This window comes from Mobula birostris, chromosome 8, assembly GCF_030028105.1.
Source record: "Mobula birostris isolate sMobBir1 chromosome 8, sMobBir1.hap1, whole genome shotgun sequence".
Taxonomy (NCBI): Eukaryota; Metazoa; Chordata; class Chondrichthyes; order Myliobatiformes; family Myliobatidae; genus Mobula; species Mobula birostris.
The window spans coordinates 74,103,091-74,122,948 of record NC_092377.1 but is presented as its reverse complement, the minus strand read 5'-3'; the positions used below and the strand labels follow the sequence as shown (position 1 = coordinate 74,122,948).

At 41.7% G+C, this 19,858-nt stretch overlaps 1 protein-coding gene across 9 annotated transcripts in view; it reads right to left on the bottom strand.

Moving 5' to 3' along the window:
* The window catches only part of kif16ba (kinesin family member 16Ba), a 231,279-nt gene that overhangs the window by 187,132 nt on the left and 24,289 nt on the right, over positions 1 to 19,858 (bottom strand). For all 9 annotated transcript variants that reach the window (XM_072265464.1, XM_072265466.1, XM_072265463.1 and 6 more), the window contains exons 2-4: positions 7,350 to 7,419; positions 6,206 to 6,319; positions 209 to 325 (exon numbers count right to left, since the gene is read on the bottom strand). In XM_072265464.1, coding sequence (XP_072121565.1) covers positions 209 to 325; positions 6,206 to 6,319; positions 7,350 to 7,419 — 301 coding nt within the window. The remainder of the gene's footprint in view (positions 1 to 208; positions 326 to 6,205; positions 6,320 to 7,349; positions 7,420 to 19,858) is intronic.

Genomic DNA, 19,858 nt, shown 5'->3' with positions numbered 1-19,858 from the left:
AAGCTTGCCCATGAGATTTTAAAGAGCACCTTAAAGGAAGCAGTAGAAATACAGAGAAATAGGGGGTTTGTGAAAGGAGTTCCAGTGCTCAGGAGCTCAACAAGAGCAGGCATCACCAGCAGAGTATGGAGTGGGAGTATAAGGTGCCAGAACATTGTATTCGACATAAAAGTAGTTCTTGCACCATTTATTTAACACAGCATCTTACCGGGTTTCCCATCATTGTATACGATTTACCAGATCCAGTCTGACCATACGCAAAGATACATGCATTGTAGCCTTGAAAGGCAGATTTAAGGACATCAGTGCCAAGATCTTTGAATATCTGCAAAAAGAAGTATACTTTACAAAAGACAGTAATTATATAAAATAAGGACTTGTTGAGATACTGGATCAGGCAGAATTTGTGGAGAGAGAAATTGAGTTAGCATGTCAGGTCATTTGAGATTTGATGAAAGGTTATCAACCATCATTAGCTCTGTTTATTTCTCCAAAGATACTATGTGACTTGCTGATTATTTCCAGAATTTTCTGTTTCTTTAACTCACAATCTGTAGCATCTCCAGAGTATTGTTTGCAATTTGATCAGATTTTCAGGAACGTCCACTTGATAGACACTCCAAAGGGATGAGGTCCTGAAAGAAGAATATAGGGAGCTTGGAAGGGAGTTGAGAAAAAGGACCGCAAAGGTAGTAATCTCGGGATTACTGCCTGTGCCACGCGACAGTGAGAGTAGGAATGCAATGAGGTGGAGGATAAATGCGTGGCTGAGGGATTGGAGCAGGGGGCAGAGATTCAAGTTTTTGGATCATTGGGACCTCTTTTGGCGCGGGCGTGACCTGTACAAAAAGGACGGGTTACACTTGAATCCTAGGGGGACCAATATCCTGGCAGGGAGATTAGCGAGGGCTACTGAGGTGACTTTAAACTAGAATGGTTGGGGGGTGGGAATCAAATTAAAGAGGCTAGGCATGAGGAGGTTAGTTCACAACAGGGGGATGGGAACCAGTGCAGAGAGATGGCGGGTGTAAAGTGAGGGTAGAAGCAATAAGTACTGAGGAGAAGAGTAAAAGTGGCAGGCTGACAAATCCAGGGCAAGCATTAAAAAGGGCCACTTTTCAACATAATTGTATAAGGGCTAAGGGAGTTGTAAAAGAGCGCCTGAAGGCTTTGTGTGTCAATGCAAGGAGCATTCATAATAAGGTGGATGAATTGAAAGTGCAGATTGTTATTAATGATTATGATATAGTTGGGATTACAGAGACATGGCTCCAGGGTGACCAAGGATGGGAGCTCAACGTTCAGGGATATTCAATATTCAGGAGGGATAGACATGAAGGAAGGGGAGGTGGGGTGGCGTTGCTGGTTAAAGAAGAGACTAACGCAATAGAAAGGAAGGACATAAGCCGGGAAGATGTGGAATCGATATGGGTAGAGCTGCGTAACACTAAGGGGCAGAAGACGCTGGTGGGAGTTGTGTACAGGCCACCTAACAGTAGTAGTGAGGTCGGAGATGGTATTAAACAGGAAATTAGAAACGTGTGCAATAAAGGAACAGCAGTTATAATGGGTGACTTCAATCTACATGTAGATTGGATGAACCAAATTGGTAAAGGTGCTGAGGAAGAGGATTTCTTGGAATGTATGCGGGATGGTTTTTTGAACCAACATGTCGAGGAACCAACTAGAGAGCAGGCTATTCTGGACTGGGTTTTGAGCAATGAGGAAGGGTTAATTAGCAATCTTGTCGTGAGAGGCCCTTTGGGTAAGAGTGACCATAATATAGTGGAATTCTTCATTAAGATGGAGAGTGACATAGTTAATTCAGAAACAAAGGTTCTGAACTTAAAGAGGGGTAACTTTGAAGGTATGAGACGTGAATTAGCTAAGATAGACTGGCAAATGACACTTAAAGGATTGATAGTGGATATGCAATGGCAAACATTTAAAGGTTGCATGGATGAACTACAACAATTGTTCATCCCAGTTTGGCAAAAGAATAAATCAAGGAAGGTAGTGCATCCATGGCTGACAAGAGAAATTAGGGATAGTATCAATTCCAAAGAAGCAGCATACAAATTAGCCAGAGAAAGTGGCTCACCTGAGGACTGGGAGAAATTCAGAGTTCAGCAGAGGAGGACAAAGGGCTTAATCAGGAAGGGGAAAAAAGATTATGAGAGAAAACTGGCAGGGAACATAAAAACTGACTGTAAAAGCTTTTATAGGTATGTAAAAAGGAAAAGACTGGTAAAGACAAATGTAGGTCCCCTACAGACAGAAACAGGTGAATTGATTATGGGGAGCAAGGACATGGCAGACCAATTGAATAATTACTTTGGTTCTGTCTTCACTAAGGAGGACATAAATAATCTTCCAGAAATAGTAGGGGACAGAGGGTCCAGTGAGATGGAGGAACTGAGCGAAATACATGTTAGTAAGGAAGTGGTGTTAGGTAAATTGAAGGGATTGAAGGCAGATAAATCCCCAGGGCCAGATGGTCTGCATCCTAGAGTGCTTAAGGAAGTAGCCCAAGAAATAGTGGATGCATTAGTGATAATTTTTCAAAACTCGTTAGATTCTGGACTAGTTCCTGAGGATTGGAGGGTGGCTAATGTAACCCCACTTTTTAAAAAAGGAGGGAGAGAGAAACCGGGAAATTATAGACCAGTTAGCCTAACGTCAGTGGTGGGGAAACTGCTGGAGTCAGTTATCAAAGATGTGATAACAGCACATTTGGAAAGCGGTGAAATCATCGGACAAAGTCAGCATGGATTTGTGAAGGGAAAATCATGCCTGACGAATCTCATAGAATTTTTTGAGGATGTAACTAGTAGAGTGGATAGGGGAGAACCAGTGGATGTGGTATATTTGAATTTTCAAAAAGCTTTTGACAAGGTCCCACACAGGAGATTAGTGTGCAAACTTAAAGCACATGGTATTGGGGGTAAAGTATTGACGTGGATGGAGAATTGGTTAGCAGACAGGAAGCAAAGAGTGGGAATAAACGGGACCTTTTCAGAATGGCAGGCGGTGACTAGTGGGGTACCGCAAGGCTCAGTGCTGGGACTCCAGTTGTTTACAATATATATTAATGACTTGGATGAGGGAATTAAATGCAGCATCTCCAAGTTTGCGAATGACACGAAGCTGGGTGGCAGTGTTAGCTGTGAGGAGGATGTTAAGAGGATGCAGAGTGACTTGGATAGGTTGGGTGAGTGGGCAATTTCATGGCAGATGCAATTTAATGTGGATAAATGTGAAGTTATCCACTTTGGTAGCAAAAATAGGAAAACAGATTATTATCTGAATGGTGGCCGATTAGGAAAAGGGGAGGTGCAACGAGACCTGGGTGTCATTATACACCAGTCATTGAAAGTGGGCATGCAGGTACAGCAGGCGGTGAAAAAGGCGAATGGTATGCTGGCATTTATAGCGAGAGGATTTGAGTACAGGAGCAGGGAGGTACTACTGCAGTTGTACAAGGCCTTGGTGAGACCACACCTGGAGTATTGTGTGCAGTTTTGGTCTCCTAATCTGAGGAAAGACATCCTTGCCATAGACGGAGTACAAAGAAGGTTCACCAGATTGATTCCTGGGATGGCAGGACTTTCATATGAAGAAAAACTGGATGAACTGGGCTTGTACTCGTTGGAATTTAGAAGATTGAGGGGGGATCTGATTGAAACGTATAAAATCCTAAAGGGATTGGACAGGCTAGATGCAGGAAGATTGTTCCCGATGTTGGGGAAGTCCAGAACAAGGGGTCACAGTTTGAGGATAAAGGGGAAGCCTTTTAGGACTGAGATTAGGAAAAACTTCTTCACTCAGAGAGTGGTGAATCTGCGGAATTCTCTGCCACAGGAAGCAGTTGAGGCCAGTACATTGGCTATATTTAAGAGGGAGTTAGATATGGCCCTTGTGGCTATGGGGATCAGGGGGTATGGAGAGAAGGCTGGGGCGGCGTTCTGAGTTGGATGATCAGCCATGATCATAATAAATGGCGGTGCAGGCTCGTAGGGCCGAATGGCCTACTCCTGCACCTATTTTCTATGTTTCTATGTTTCTATCCCCATCCTACACAATCATTGAAGCATCATCACGGTACTGAATGGCATCAACAAAAGGCACTGCAGTTTCACTTCCTCATCCAAGCTACAGCAAAAGCACACCCCAAACCCGTGACCTCCACCAACTATAGGGCAGAAGGTGCAGGAAACACCACCACCTCCATGTCACATACCAATCTGAACTGGAAATATATCACTCTCTTCCAATGTCACAGAGTCAAAATGCTGGAATTTACAACTCTTGACCACAACAGCAATACCTTCACCAAAACAACTGCAGGAATTCAGAATGGTAGTGCACCAGCATTTTCTCATAGACAGTTAGGATCTAAACCACACCGTAGCACAACTCAATTTGCAACAGAACACAAGAATTCTGTCACTGTTCTTGAGCAGCTACACACAAATCTAGCATTGATATGGTTATGCAGAAAATGCATGTTGCCAGGATACCAATTATGAAAGCTTATACCTTCTCCTTTTACTTTGTTAGTTTGAAACTAAATCTTTTACAACTGTGCTTCTTATTTCTTGCATACCAGGAATTAACGCTCCAGTCCTTTGTAATCGCCTCCACCCAAATGACATCATTCATTTAGTTTTGAATTCTTAACAATCCTAACTTGCTTTACCCAATCATGACCGTGCTCGAACTTGAAATACTAGCACTAATATTGCTTGGCTTAAAAAGGAAATAAGATTTGCTTCCTACCCTTTAAATATCAACCATGTAAGTATTAAAAGCCAGTTCAATCACAATGCGCTGCTGCTAAATTAATCAATACAAGACATCCAATAGCATCTGCTTTCAGTTAGAATTGCTGTTCTACTTTGAAGTAGCAAGGTAACAGTAACTACCTAGTTCCTAACAGCGTGTCACCTACACATCCTTAATCAGATTAGCAATGGTTAGATAAGATTTGAAAGATACGCAAATTTATGGATAGGTTTGATGGCAAATCATGTACAGAAAGACTTATAGAAGGATTAAATCATTTGAAACAAATAGGAGATAAAAGATACATAATGCCTTTAAAATTCCTGGCATTAAAAACAAAGGCATGAACCTTTTATATGAACTCATTTTCATTGCTGGATAGGTCGATCTGCTGTAATAAATAAATAAATAAGCAAGCCTCAACTCTGGCAAATTTAGTTCACGTCTACTAAACACATATAAAACCCACCATTTAACATATTTCAAAAGTTAGACTTCAATTTGCCAGGTTGAAATGGACACAATCTCACAGGGTCTCCACTTGGCCTTGGACCACCTGAATTACAGTAATACCCATGCCAAGCTGCTGTTTACTGATTACAGCTTAGTATTCAACACCGCTGTCCCCTCAGCTCAAAACCTGGCCCTCAGTAACTTCCTTTGCAACTGGATTGTTGACTTCCTCACCGGGAGACAACAGTCAATATGGACTGGTATTAACATCTCCTCATTGTTGACAAACAACACAGATGCACCTCACGCTTGCATGCTTAGCCCACTGCTCTACTCTCTCTATACTGATAGCATTTAAGAAGTGCCTAAATGAGCACTTGAATTGCCTAAACATAGAAGACAATAAATCAAGATGGAATTAACAAGGAAGGATACCCACTGATCGGCATGGACATGGTGAGGTTAATAGAGCCATGCTGCAAGACTCTACCACTGCTATCATTTACAGATCAGTTATCTCTTATAATGAGTCAAGGAACAATGTTAAGAGGTCAGAGGATCAGTGAAATGTTAGTGGATAGAGTTACCTGGCAGCAAATCTTCAAACCCTTCATTGTTAGCTACTTCAGCAACAAACTTCAAGCAGTATTACAGAGCAAAATTCTTCCCTTTATCTCAGAAATAAACAACATCCCTTCCAGGCAAACTAAACTCTGAATTACTCAACTATTCCCAGTAATCGATTGTACTGAACCACAGAATGTTAATCCCACTTTGTTCCTATGTAGTTGCTTGGCTACAATATTTTAGAACTACTTTGTTCATGCACTGTCATCTGCATTCACCCCGGATCTTTAAATTGTGTTCTTACAGATACCACAATCTTTCTAAGGGCAATGAACTCACATCAGTGAGGTGGGATGAAACACCGAAATAATGTGCATTTGATCATCACATAAAAACATACCTTTTCCTGTGAAATAAACTTGGGACTTCTGCAATCAACAGAACAATAAGAATAGTCATAAGTAAATGTTTTTATCCTCTCTCGTCCAGAATCACCTGAACTTCCTTCCGGAATCTATAAAGAGAGAAGAAATGAGCATCTAATTACAATTTTTAAACTGTAATTGTTTCAAGATTTAGAGGCTATGTAAAATTTAAAATAAACCCTGATATTTCTAGTGGTGATCAAAGTAGGGTAAAAAGCATTTTAATTCACATTCACCATAATTGCATCCAATTTTACACACATTTCAGAAAATATTTCACATTTACCTGGAACACGTCCATTGTAAGGTTCAGTAGAAATAGGCTACAAGTTTGAGAAATGACATTTTTTATACTCAATTGGAAGTACATTAATTTTGGATATAAACATTTTTCACCTTAGTTCAACATAACCGACAGAAAATAATATATTTTTTGAAACCAATCAGCAGTGTAATATTTTACAGTGAACACCAAATCCTTTTCTGGGAAAAAATGCTAGCACTGGATTAAAGCTACTCTGGGCTTTAATAATAATAATAAAACTGGGATATAAATTATATGATTTACTATAGGAACATTCTCGACATTTGTCCTATACATATTTGACCTTGCGGTTGTACATGGCATTTCATGTGTCAGCATCATAACTCAAATTTAAAATTGGAATTCTTGTTTATTTACTCATTACTTTCCTGCAAAGCTGTAGAATTTGAGAATATAATGGAGGCCAACAGTTCTAACTAAGAGCCATATCATTCAATCTGTCCTTGTACAAATGAGGTAAATTAGGGTGTTACATGTCTGGTTCACCAAACGTTAAAGGCTCAATGACACTAGCACAGAGCCTCCTCAACATGGTAGCAGATTCACCTGGGAATGGACAGCATTTTATTTGTCCTCTCAAACATTGCGTTAATTTGCAGTGTGGCAGAAGAAGCCTCCAAATGATATATTACTGTTTTGCTGTATGAAAGGAGAAAAAATAAATCTCAAAGATGTCAGGTATAGAGGCTTTGGAAGGGTACACACAAGTTTCATTAGGATGTTGCCTTAATTGGAATGTAGGGAGATCAGAAGAGTTATTTGAGGATCAATGAAAACAGGGATGGTTGTTATACCTTCAAGTTTGTGATTGTTGTCTTGTTCCCCTCCATGCGTATGATGCATTTGGCATCCAAATCTTTCTCTCTGCACAAAATAATGAAGAAGTTAGTAAGTAAATGACAAAAAAGAAACTATTGAAACATAAACAAATTTTACATCAAGCAGGCAACCATTTTATTTCTAAACACAAGAAATTCTGCAGATGCTGGAAATCCAAAGCAGCACACACAAAATGCTGGAGGAAGTCAGCAGATCAGGCAGCATCTTGAAAACCAATAAATAATCGACGTTTCAGGCCGAGACCTTTCTTTAGAACTGGAAAGTAAAGGGGAAGATGCCAAAATAAAAGCGTGGAGGGGGAAGGGAAAGGAGGATAATTTGAGGGTAATAGGTGAAGCCAGGTAGATGGGAAAGGTAAAGGGATGAAGAGGAAGGAATCTGATAGGAGAGGAGAGTGGATCATAGGAGAAAGGGAAGGAGGAGCGGACACGGAGGAGGTAACAGGCAGGTAAGAAGTCTAAAGAGGACAAAGTGGGGAACAAAAGAAAAGAGAAGGGAGAAGTGAATTTTTTTACTGGAAGGAGAAATCAATATTCACGCCGTCAGGTTGGAGGCTGCTGAGACAGAATATAAGGTGTTGCTCCTCCACCCTGAGGATGGTCTCATTATGGCACAAGAGGAGGCCTTGGATTGACATGTCGGAACAGGAATCAGAAGTAAAATGTTTGGCCACCGGGAAGTTCCATTTTTGGTGGATGGAAGAGAGAACAATAATCATTTCATTTCCCACATTTCACATTACTCCCCCCATTCAAGTTTTAAAAAGGTAACACATATTGAAACCTTTTCCTAGCAGTGATCTGTAAGGCCATAAGACATAGGAGCAGAATTAGGCCACCTGACCCATCAAGTCTGCTTAACCATTCCATCATGGTAAACGTATTATCCCTCACAACTGCATTCTATTACCTTCTCCCAGTAACACCTGATGTCGATAATAATCAAGAAACCATCAACCTCTGCTTTAAATATACACTCACATGTGGCACTGAATTCCACAGATTCACTACCTTCTGGCTAAAAAAAATTCCTCATCATCTCCAACCTAAATATTTAAAACTGTGCCCTCTGATCCTAGACTCCCCCACTATAGGAAACATCCACATCCACTCTATCTGAGCTTTTCAATATTCAATAGGTTCAACGAGATCCCCCCCGCCATTCTTCTGAACTCCAACAAGTACAGACCCAGAGCCATCAAATGCTCTTCATATGTTAACTATTTCAATCCCCAGAATTATTCTTGTAAGCTTCCTCTGGACTCTCTCCAATGCCAGCACATCTTTTCTTAGATAGGAGCTCAACATATTCCAAGGACAATCTGACCAATGCTTTATAAAGCCTCAGCATCACATACTTGCCCCTATATGCTAATCCTCTCAAAATGAATGCTAACATTGCACTGGACCCCTTACAATTCACCTACCGACATAACCGATCAACAGATAGTCCTTCACACCGTCCTTACACACCTGGAGAAGAGGGATGCTTATGTGAGAATGCTGTTCTTGGACTACAGTTCAACATTCAACACCATAGTTCCCTCCAGGCTCAACTAGAAGCTCAGAGACCTCAGCCTTCACCCTACCTTGTGTAGCTGGATCCTGGACTTCCTATCAGATTGCCGGCAGGTGCTAAGAGTGGGCTCCCTCACCCCTGCCCTCTGACCCTCAACACTGCCCCTCAGGGCTATGTCCTAAGCCTCCACCTTTACTCTTCGTATACCCATGACTGTGCCGCCAACCACAGCTCCAATCTGCTAATTAAACTTGCTGACGTCACTACACTGATTAGCCTAATCTCAAATAATAATGAGGCAGTCTACAGAGAAGAAGTCATCACCCTGACACAATGGTGTCAAGAAAACAACCTCTCACTCAATGTTGCAAAAACAAAGGAGCTGGTTGTGGACTACAGGAGGAATGGAAACAGGCTAACCCCTATTGACATCAATGGATCTGGAGTTGACAGGGTGAACAGCTTTAAGTTCCTCGGCATACACATCATCAAGAATCTCACGTGGTTTGTACATAATGGCTGTGTGGTGAAAAAAGCACAACAGTGCCTCTTTCACCTCAGATGGTTGAAGAAGTTTGGTATGGGCCCTCAAATCCTAAAAACCTTCTACAGGGACATCCTGCCTGGCTGCATCACTGCCTGGTATGGGATCTGTACTTACCTCAATCGCAGGACTCTGCAGGGAGAGGTACAGACAGCCCAGCATATCTGTAGCTGTGAATTTTCAACTATTCAGGACATTTACAAAGACAGGTGTGTAAAAAGGGCCCAAAGGATCATTGAGGACCCGAGCCACCCCAACCACAAACTGTTCCAGCTGCTACCATCTGAGAAAAATGGTACCACAGCACAAAAGCCAGGACCAATAGGCCATCAGACTGATTAATTCATGCTAATACAATTGTACTTCTATGTTATATTGACTGTCCTGTTGTACATACTATTTTTTATAAATTACTATAAATTGCACATTGTACATTTAGACAGAGGTGTAACATAAAGATTTTTACTCCTCATGTACACGAAGGATGTAAGAAATAAAGTAAATTCAATTCAATCCAATCATTTGCCTTCCTTAGCATCAACTCAATCTGCAAGTTAACCTTCAGGGAAACCTGCACAAGGACTCCCACCTTAACCTTTTTTGAATTTTCTCCCTGTTTAGAAAGTAGTCTGTACCTTTGTTCCTTCCACTAAAGTGCATGACCATACACTTCCCTACACTATATTCCATCTGCCACTTCTTTGCCCATTCCCCTTCTGCAGACTCCCTGTTTCCTCAACACTACCTGCTCCTCCACCCATTTTGGTATCATCTGCAAACTTGGCCACAAAGCCATCAACTTCATTATCCAAATCATTCACGTATAACATAAAATGAAGCGGTCTCAATACCGACCCTGGCAGAACACCACTAGTCACCAGCAGCCAATCAGAATAGGCCTCCTTTACTCCAACCCTCTGCCTCCTGCGAGTCAGGCAAGTTTCAACCCAAACTAGTACCTTTCCTATAATACTATGGGTTCTTATCTTGTGAAGCAACTTCACATCTGACACTTGGTCAAAGGGCCTCTGAAATTTCAAGTAAGCAACATCCAGTGACTCTCTTTTGTCTATCCTGCCCATTATTTCCAAAAAGAATTCAAAAAGAATTGTCAGGCATGATTTCCCTTTAAGGAATCCATAACTCACTTTGACCTATTTTATCATGCACCTCCAAGTGCCCTGGAATGTCATATTTAATAATGGACTCCAACATCTTCCAATCCACTGAAGTCAGGCTAACTTGGTTTTAATTTTCTTTCTTCTGCCTCCCTCCCTCCTTAAAGGGTGGATTTACAATTTTCCAGTCCTCAAGAACTATTCCAGAATCTAGTGATTCGTGAAAGATCACACCTAATGTCTCCACAATCTCTTCTGCTACTTTCAGAACCCTGGGGTGTCATCCATCTGGCCCGAGTGGCTTATCTACCTTCAAACATTTCACTCTCCCAAGCACCTTCTCGTTAGTAACTACACTCAATTCTGCATCATAACACTCTCAAATTTCTGGCATATTGCTAGTGTCTTCCACAGTGAAGACTGACACAAAATACTTAAGTTCATCTGCCATTTCTTTGTCCCCCCCATTACTACCTGTCCAGAACAATTTTTCAGTAGTCCAGTATCCATTCTTGCCTCTCTATTATTCTTTATACATCTGAAAAAAACTTTTTATATCCTGTTTGATAATATTGGCTAGCTTAGCAACCCATTTCACCTTTTCTCCGCATATGGATTTTTTTAAAATTGCCTTCTGTTGGGTTTTAAAAGCTTCCAAGTCCTCTAACTTCCCACTTTTATTTTGCAATATTATATGCCCTGTCTTTTGCTTTTATGCGGTCTTTGACTTCCCTTCTCAGCCTCGGTTTCTTTATCCTCTCTTTAGAGTACTTCCTAATTTTTTGAATGCATCTATCCTGCGCCTTCCGAATTGCTCAAAGAAACTCCCACTGTTGTCATCCCTGTTAGTGTCCCCTTCCAATGAATTTTGACCAGCTCCTATCTCATGTTTCTGTAATTCCCTTTACTCTATTGTAATACAGATACATCTGACTTTATCTTCTTCCTCTCAGACTGCAGAGTGAATTCCATCAGATCACAGCCTCTAAGGGTTCCTTTACCTTAATCAAATCTGGTTCATTACACAAGATCCAACCTACAGTTACTTTCACCTGGTGAGCTCAACCACAAGCTGCTCTAAAAAGCCATCTTGTAGACATTCTACAAATGACCTCTCTTGGGATCCAGCACCAGCCTGGTTTTCTCAATCTACTTGCATATTGAAATCCCCCAAGATTATCATAACATTGCCCTTATCACATGCCTTTTCTATTTCCCATTGAAATTTATATCCCACATGCTGGTTGCTGTTCAGGGGCCTGTATTTAACTCCCATCAGGGTCTTTTTATTCTTGCAGTTTCTTAACTCTACCTACAAGGATTCTATATCTTCCAATCCTCTGTCACCTCTTTCTAAGGATTTGATTTCATTTTTAACCAGAAGAGGCAACCCACTCCTTCTGCCTTTCTGCCTGTCCTTTTGATACAAAGTGCACAATATCTTTGGATGTTTCGCTCCAAACTATGATCTTCTTTCAGCCATGACTCAGTGATGTCCATCTCTGACTGCATTATCTACCTTATTCTGTACATTGTGTACATGCATTCAAATATAACACCTTCAGTCCTGTATTCATCACCATTTACGATTTTGCTCCCATGTTGCATTTCAACTCATTCCACTCACTATAATTTTGCCCTATCATCTGCCTGTCCTTTCGCACAGTCTCACTACACACTGCATCTACTTGTATACCAACTGTCCCATTCTTAGCCCTATCACTCTGGTTCCCATTCCCCTGCCAGCTTAACTTAAACACTCCCCAACAGATCTCGCAAACTTACCTGCAAGGATATTGGCCCCCTTGGGTTCAGCTGTAACCCGTCCTTTTTGTACAGGTTGTACCTTCCCCAGAGAGATCGCAATGATCCAAAAATCTGAAACCCAGACCCCAGCACCACTTCCTCAGCCTCTCATTCATATGTGCCTGCCCTAACTAGCACGTGGTACAGGGATTAATCCACGGATTACTACCTCGGAGGTCCAGCTCTTCAGACTTTTCTTTAATTCCCTATACTCACTGCGCAAGACTTCTTCCCCCTTTCTAAGCATGTCATTGGTAGCAATGTGTACTATGGCCTCTAGTTGCTCAACCTCCCTCTTAAGAATCATCTGTAACCTCTGAGATATCCTGCACCTTAGCATCTGAGAGGCGACACACCTTCTTGGCTTCTCTTTCGCAGCCACAGAATCTACTGTCCATCCCCCTAACTATTCAGTCTCCCATCACTATTGCTCTGCCTGACTTTACCCTTCCCTGCTGAACCTCAGAGCCATCCACAATGCCACTGGCCTGGCAGTGATTGCTGTGCCCTGATAGATACTCTCTCCCAGCAGTATCCAAAGTAAATACTTGCTGCTGAGCGGAATGGCCACAAAGGAAACCTACACAGACTGGCTACTCCCTTCACTTCTCCAGGTGATCACTCATATACGAACTGAAACCTGCACTCCGGGCGTGACAACCTCAGTAAAAGTCTCATCTGTGAAGTTTTCAGTCTTCTGGATGTTCCTGAGTGCATTCAGTTCCAGTTCCTTGACCTTGTCAGTCAGGAGCTGAAGTTGGGTGCAATTCCTGCAGATGGAATCATCAGGGAGACCATTATCCCACTATCTCACAAGAAGAGCACCCCACATATCATTATTATCTACCTATCCAAATTGCAATAGTATTTTCACAAATTCTAATTATTGATGAAAGATTAACAATCATAAAGTTAGAGTTATACAGGAAGAAACAGTCCCTTTGCACCAATGGTCCATGCCAAACAATTGCCTTTATGAGTTCATACCATTTCTGTCTTAGGTCAACATCCCTCCTTTTCACTAACCTATCCAAATATCTTTTAAATGTAATTATACCCATCTCTATCACTTGAACCAGCAGCTTCATCCCTATACCTATGGAAAAAATTACTCCTCACATCCCTTTAAGTATTTCCCCTCTCACTTTAAACCTACACACTGTAGTTTTTAAATCCTTTACTTTGACAAAAACTGTTATCATCCACCTTATCCCTATCCCTCATGATTTTCTAATTTACTAAAAGGACTCCTTACCACTCAATCTCCTGTGCTCCAGGGTAAATAGTCCCAACCTACCCAGTCTCTATTCATAACAGAAGCTCTTAAAATCCAACAATATCCTTGTGAATCGTTTCTGTGCCCTCAGTAGCTTAATCACGTCTTTCCTTTAGCAGTGACCAAAACTGCACACTACTTTCCAGGTGTGGTCTCACCAACATCCAATACACTTGTAACATTTTGTCAACTCATGTATTCAATGCCTTGTCCAGTGATGGCAAGTATACCACAAGCCTTGTTCACCATTTTGTCTAACAGTGTTACCACTGTCACCACTGTCAAGGAACTATGTATTTGTACTCTTAAAAATTTGTTTTACAACTTCTCAAAGCCCTTTCACCGACTGTGCAAGATATGCCCTTGTTTAATTTCACAAAATGAATCACTTTGCTCTTGTCACAGTTGAATTCCTGCATTTCAACTACCCTGATTACACAATGGCTCAGATTGCATTACCGAACCTGGAGTTCAGGTGAAAATGAGAAGGCAAAACTACAAACCCCATTTCCAGAAAAGTTGGGATATTTTCCAAAATGCAATAAAAACAAAAATCTGTGATATGTCAATTCACGTGAACCTTTATTTAACTGACAAAAGTACAAAGAAAAGATTTTCAATAGTTTTACTGACCAACGTAATTGTATTTTGTAAACATACACAAATTTAGAATTTGATGGCTGCAACACACTCAACAAAAGTTGGGACAGACGCACATTTACCATTGTGTTACATTACTTTTCCTTTTAATAACACTTTTTAATCATTTTGGAACTGAGGATACTAATTGTAGTAGATTTGCAATTGGAAATTTTGTCCATTCTTGCTTGATATAAGACTTCAGCTGCTCAACAGTCCGTGGTCTCCGTTGTCTGATTCTCCTCTTCATGATGCGCCATACATTTTCAATAGGAGATAGATCTGGACTGGCAGCAGGCCAGTCAAGCACACGCACTGTGTCTACAAAGCCATGCTGTTGTAGCCCGTGCAGAATGTGGTCTGGCATTGTCCTGCTGAAATAAGCATGGACGTCCCAGGAAGAGACATCACCTTGATGGCAACATATGCCTCTCTAAAATTCTAATATATGCCTCAGAGTCAATGGCACCTTCACATACATGCAACTCACCCATGCCGTGGGCACTGATGCACCCTCATACCATTACAGATGTTGGCTTTTGCACCTTTCGCTGATAACAATCTGGATGGTCATTTTCATCTTTGGCACAGAGAACTCGACACCCATTTTTTCCAAAAACTAGCTGAAATGTGGACTCATCTGACCACAGCACACGGTTCCACAGTCTTTCAATCCATCTGAGATGAGTTCAGGCCCGGAGAACTCGCCGGTGTTTCTGCACAGAGTCGATGTATCGCTTCCTCCTTGCGTAATACAATTTCAAGTTGTATTTCTGGATGCAGCGACGGTCTGTGTTGAGTGACAATGGTTTTCCGAAGTACTCCCAAGCCCAGGTGGCTATAATTGTCACAGTAGCACGACGGTTTCTTAGGCAGTGCCGCCTGAGGTCTCGAAGATCACCTGCATTCAACAGTGGTTTCTGACCTTGCCCTTTACGCACTGAGATGTCTCTGAATTCTCTGAATCTTTTCACAATATTATGTACTGTAGATGTTGAAAGACCTAAATTCTCTGCAATCTTGCGTTGAGAAATGTTCCTTTTGAACTGACTAACAATTCTCTCACGAATTTCGGCACAGAGGGGTGAGCCACAACCCATCCTTGCTTGCAAAGACTGAGCCTTTGATGGACGCTACTTTTATACCCAGTCATGATACCTCACCTGCTACCAATTAGCCTGCTTAATGTGGAGTCTTCCGAACCGGTGTTACTTGAATATTCTGTGCACTTTTCAATCTTATTTTAACTCTTGTCATAGTCATAGTCATACTTCATTAATCCCGGGGGAAATTGGTTTTTGTTACAGTTGCTCCATAAATAAAAAATAGTAATAGAACCATAAGTAGTTAAATAGTAATATGTAAATTATGCCAGTAAATTATGAAATAAGTCCAGGACCAGCCTATTGGCTCAGGATGTCTGACCCTCCAAGGGAGGAGTTGTAAAGTTTGATGGCCACAGGCAGGAATGACTTCCTATGACGCTCAGTGCTGCATCTCGGTGGAATGAGTCTCTGGCTGAATGTACTCCTGTGCCCACCCTGTACATTATGTAGTGGATGGGAGACATTGACCAAGATGGTATGCAACTTAGACAGCATCCTCTTTTCAGACACCACCGTGAGAGAGTCCAGTTCCATCCCCAGAACATCACTGGCCTTACGAATGAGTTTGTTGATTCTGTTGGTGTCTGCCACCCTCAGCCTGCTGCCCCAGCACACAACAGCAAACATGATAGCACTGGCCACCACAGACTCGTAGAACATCCTCAGCATCGTCCGGCAGATGTTAAAGGACCTCAGTCTCCTCAGGAAATAGAGACGGCTCTGACCCTTCTTGTAGACAGCCTCAGTGTTCTTTGACCAGTCCAGTTTATTGTCAATTCGTATCCCCAGGTATTTCTAATTCTCCACCATGTCCACACTGACCCCCTGGATGGAAACAGGGGTCACTGGTACCTTAGCTCTCCTCAGGTCTACCACCAGCTCTTTAGTCTTTTTCACATTAAGCTGCAGATAATTCTGCTCACACCATGTGACAAAGTTTCCTACTGTAGCCCTGTACTCAGCCTCATCTCCTTTGCTGATGCATCCAACTATGGCAGAGACATCAGAAAACTTCTGAAGATGACAAGACTCCGTGCAGTGGTTGAAGTCCGAGGTGTAAATGGTGAAGAGAAAGGGAGACAAGACAGCCCCTGTAGAGCCCCAGTGCTGCTGATCACTCTGTCGGACACAGTGTTGCAAGCACACATATTGTGGTCTACCAGTCAGGTAATGAAAAATCCATGATACCAGGGAAGCATCCACCCACAGTGCTGTCAGCTTCTCCCCCAGCAGAGCAGGGCAGATGGTGTTGAACGCACTGGAGAAGTCAAAAAACATGACCCTCACAGTGCTCGCTGGCTTGCCCAGGTGGGCGTAGACACGGTTCAGCAGGAAGACGACGGCATCCTCAACTCCTAGTCGGGGCTGGTAGGCGAACTGGAGGGGATCTAAGTGTGGCCTGACAATAGGCCGGAGCAGCTCCAGAACAAGTCTCTCCAGGGTCTTCATGATGTGGGAGGTCAATGCCACCGGTCTGTAGTCATTGAGGCCGCTGGGGCGCGGCGTCTTCAGCACAGGGACGAGGCAGGACGTCTTCCACAATACAGGAACCCTCCGGAGCCTCAAGCTCAGGTTGGATACATGGCGAAGTACTCCACATAGCTGAACGGCACAGGCTTTGAGCACCTTGGTACTGACATCATCCGGTCTTGCAGCCTTGCTTGGGTTGAGACGTTTCAGCTGTCTTCTCACCTGTAGAGCTGTGAAGCCCACCGTGGTGGTTTCATGTGGGGAAGGGGTATAGTCATGAGAGCAGGGTGGGGGACCGTGAGGAGGGGTAGGAGGGGAGAGTGGAATATGTGTTGGTTGGGGGCCGACAACAGATGGCTCATGTGTGGGATGGGCAGGGGCCACACTGTCAAATCTGTTAAAGAACAGGTTAAGTTCATTGTCCCAAATTTTGTTGAGTGTGTTGCAGCCATTAAGTTGGTCAGTAAAACTACTGAAAATCTTTTCTTTGTACTTTTGTCAGTTAAATAAAGGTTCACGTGAATTAACATATCACAGATTTTTGTTTTTATTGCATTTTCGAAAACATCCCAACTTTTCTGGAAATGGGGTTTGTAAGTTAAATATGTTTTTAAAATATGGCAAACCAAAGCTTTTGCTAAATCTGTTTGCACCATGTTATTTGTAATACTGTATACTGAACTACATAATATAAGGAATGAAACAGAGTTGAGGACTATCAAAATCAACTCCTAATCGCATAGACAGATCCTACTGCATTTAAATGCAAATATTCATTGAGGAAGACAGATGGGTACTATCTGTTAGCAAATTCCTTTAAATTGCATTAATATTGATATTAATATTCTAGCTACAGCACTTTAGGGTGCAACAAAGGCTTTTAATCCCAATTTAAACACAATTACAAAGTGAAATTACTTTGCATTAGTCACTTAATGAACATCAGTGGAACATAAGCAATTAAAACGCAGGATAGCAGACAAAACCAATCTCCAAAGACATTGGCATCAACAATCAAACCATCATGACTGGTGAAGAACGTTAGTAAAAAAGCCCTTGTTTCTCTTTTTTTTGCAATAATCTGCTTTAAAACTGTTGGCAAACAAATGACTACTTCAAAACACTTCAGAAGTAAATAAAATGCATAATCCAAGTAAAATATCAGTTTGCAATTGCCTAAACATGCATACCATTTGCAATTTTTATAAAATTTGCATTTTAAAGTAGCTTTCACAATTTATGTAATCCCAAATTACCTTTCAGACAATTAACTTCTTATTCAAGTGCAATTATTGTTATAATCGAGGAAACATGGCAAGGGGTTTGTGCACAGCAAAGTCGAAAAAGAACCAGGTAACTTGCTTTAATGATGTTAACTGAAGGATGAATACTGCCAAGGAAAAAGGGAGAACTTCGCTGCTTGTTTGTCAAATAATGCTATGAAGTCTCTACTATCCAAAGGACACTCAAGACATCCTGCTTAATGTCACTTTCAAAAGGGTTAAGCTTTCCTTCATGTTCCATTTACGATCTAAATTTAACTTTCTCTTGAGAAACTGCAACTTGTAAAGAATAGGAATGGGACGTGGAATTAAAATGTGTGGCCACTCCCAGTGGCCACACATTTTAATTCCATGTCCCATTCTGATATGCCTATCCATGGCCTCCTCTACTGTCAAGATGAAGCCACACTCAGGTTGGAGGAACACCAATTTATATTCCGTCTGGGTAGCCTCCAACCTGATGGCATGAATATTGACTTCTCTAACTTCCGTTAATGCCCCTCCTTCCCTTCTTACCCCATCCCATATTTATTTATTATTTTTTCCCCTTTCTTTCTCCCTCTGTCCCTCTCACTATAACTCCTTGCCTGCTCTCTATCTTCCTCTGGTGTTCCTCTCCTCCCGTCCCATGATCTTCTCCCTTCTCCAGCCTTGTATCCCTTTTGCCAATCAACTTTCCAGCTCTTAGCTCCATTCCTCCCCCTCCTGTCTTCTCCTATCATTTCGGATCTCCCCTTCCCCCTCCCTCTTTCAAATCTCTTACTATCTCTTCTTTCAGTTAGTCCTGACGAAGGGTCTCGGCCCGAAACGTCGACTGTACCTCTTCCTATAGATGCTGCCTGACCTGCTGCGTTCCACCAGCATTTTGTGTATGTTGCTTGAGTTTCCAGCGTCTGCAGATTTCCTCATCTTTGCACCTGTAAAGGATATATGTTCTCTGCCTCTTCATTATTATAGGTATAAATGGACATCTATGTGTAAAACTTGTGCCACACAACTGGATATCCTTCAAAAAAACAACACACTAACACCCAAGTCTGCTTCTCAGTTTTACAATGCATCCCAAAACTTGTATCACCACACTTCCTTCTGACTCAAGTTCTTGAGTAATCCTCTCCATAAGCAACACAGTGGTAATGTCCAGAGTGTTGCTCTTCCTGGTTAACTTTCCTATTTAGGTTTGATTCTGACCGTTAATGCAGTCAGTTTGGAGATTGCACATTCTCATGGGACCACAAAATGCTTCCTCGGGTGCTCGCTCCAATTTTCTCCCACATCTCAGAGACATGTAGTTTGGTAGGTTAACTGGTGATTGTAAATTGCTCATGTGCAGGGGGCTGTTGGGGAAATCAAGTGGGGCCTGGGAGAGAATAGATTACAAGGATATAGGTTTAGGATTAAATTAATGGTATTGATCTGATAACCAGCATGAATAGCTTCCTATGCTATTAGAAAACATGAAAACTATTCAGATCAATTGTAATCAGTTGCATAATGTTCATCATACTTAAGCACATTAAGTACTATTCATACATGTTTCATTCCAAATTTGCTAAAAGACATTGTGCCAATCTCAACTTCAACGCATTTTATACAAACTGTATAAGAACTTGTATGCTATTCATAGTTGTGGTTACAGCCTTTGACAGTACAATTTTCTGTTAATTTGAATGCAACTTATGCAAATATGAACTGGTTGATGA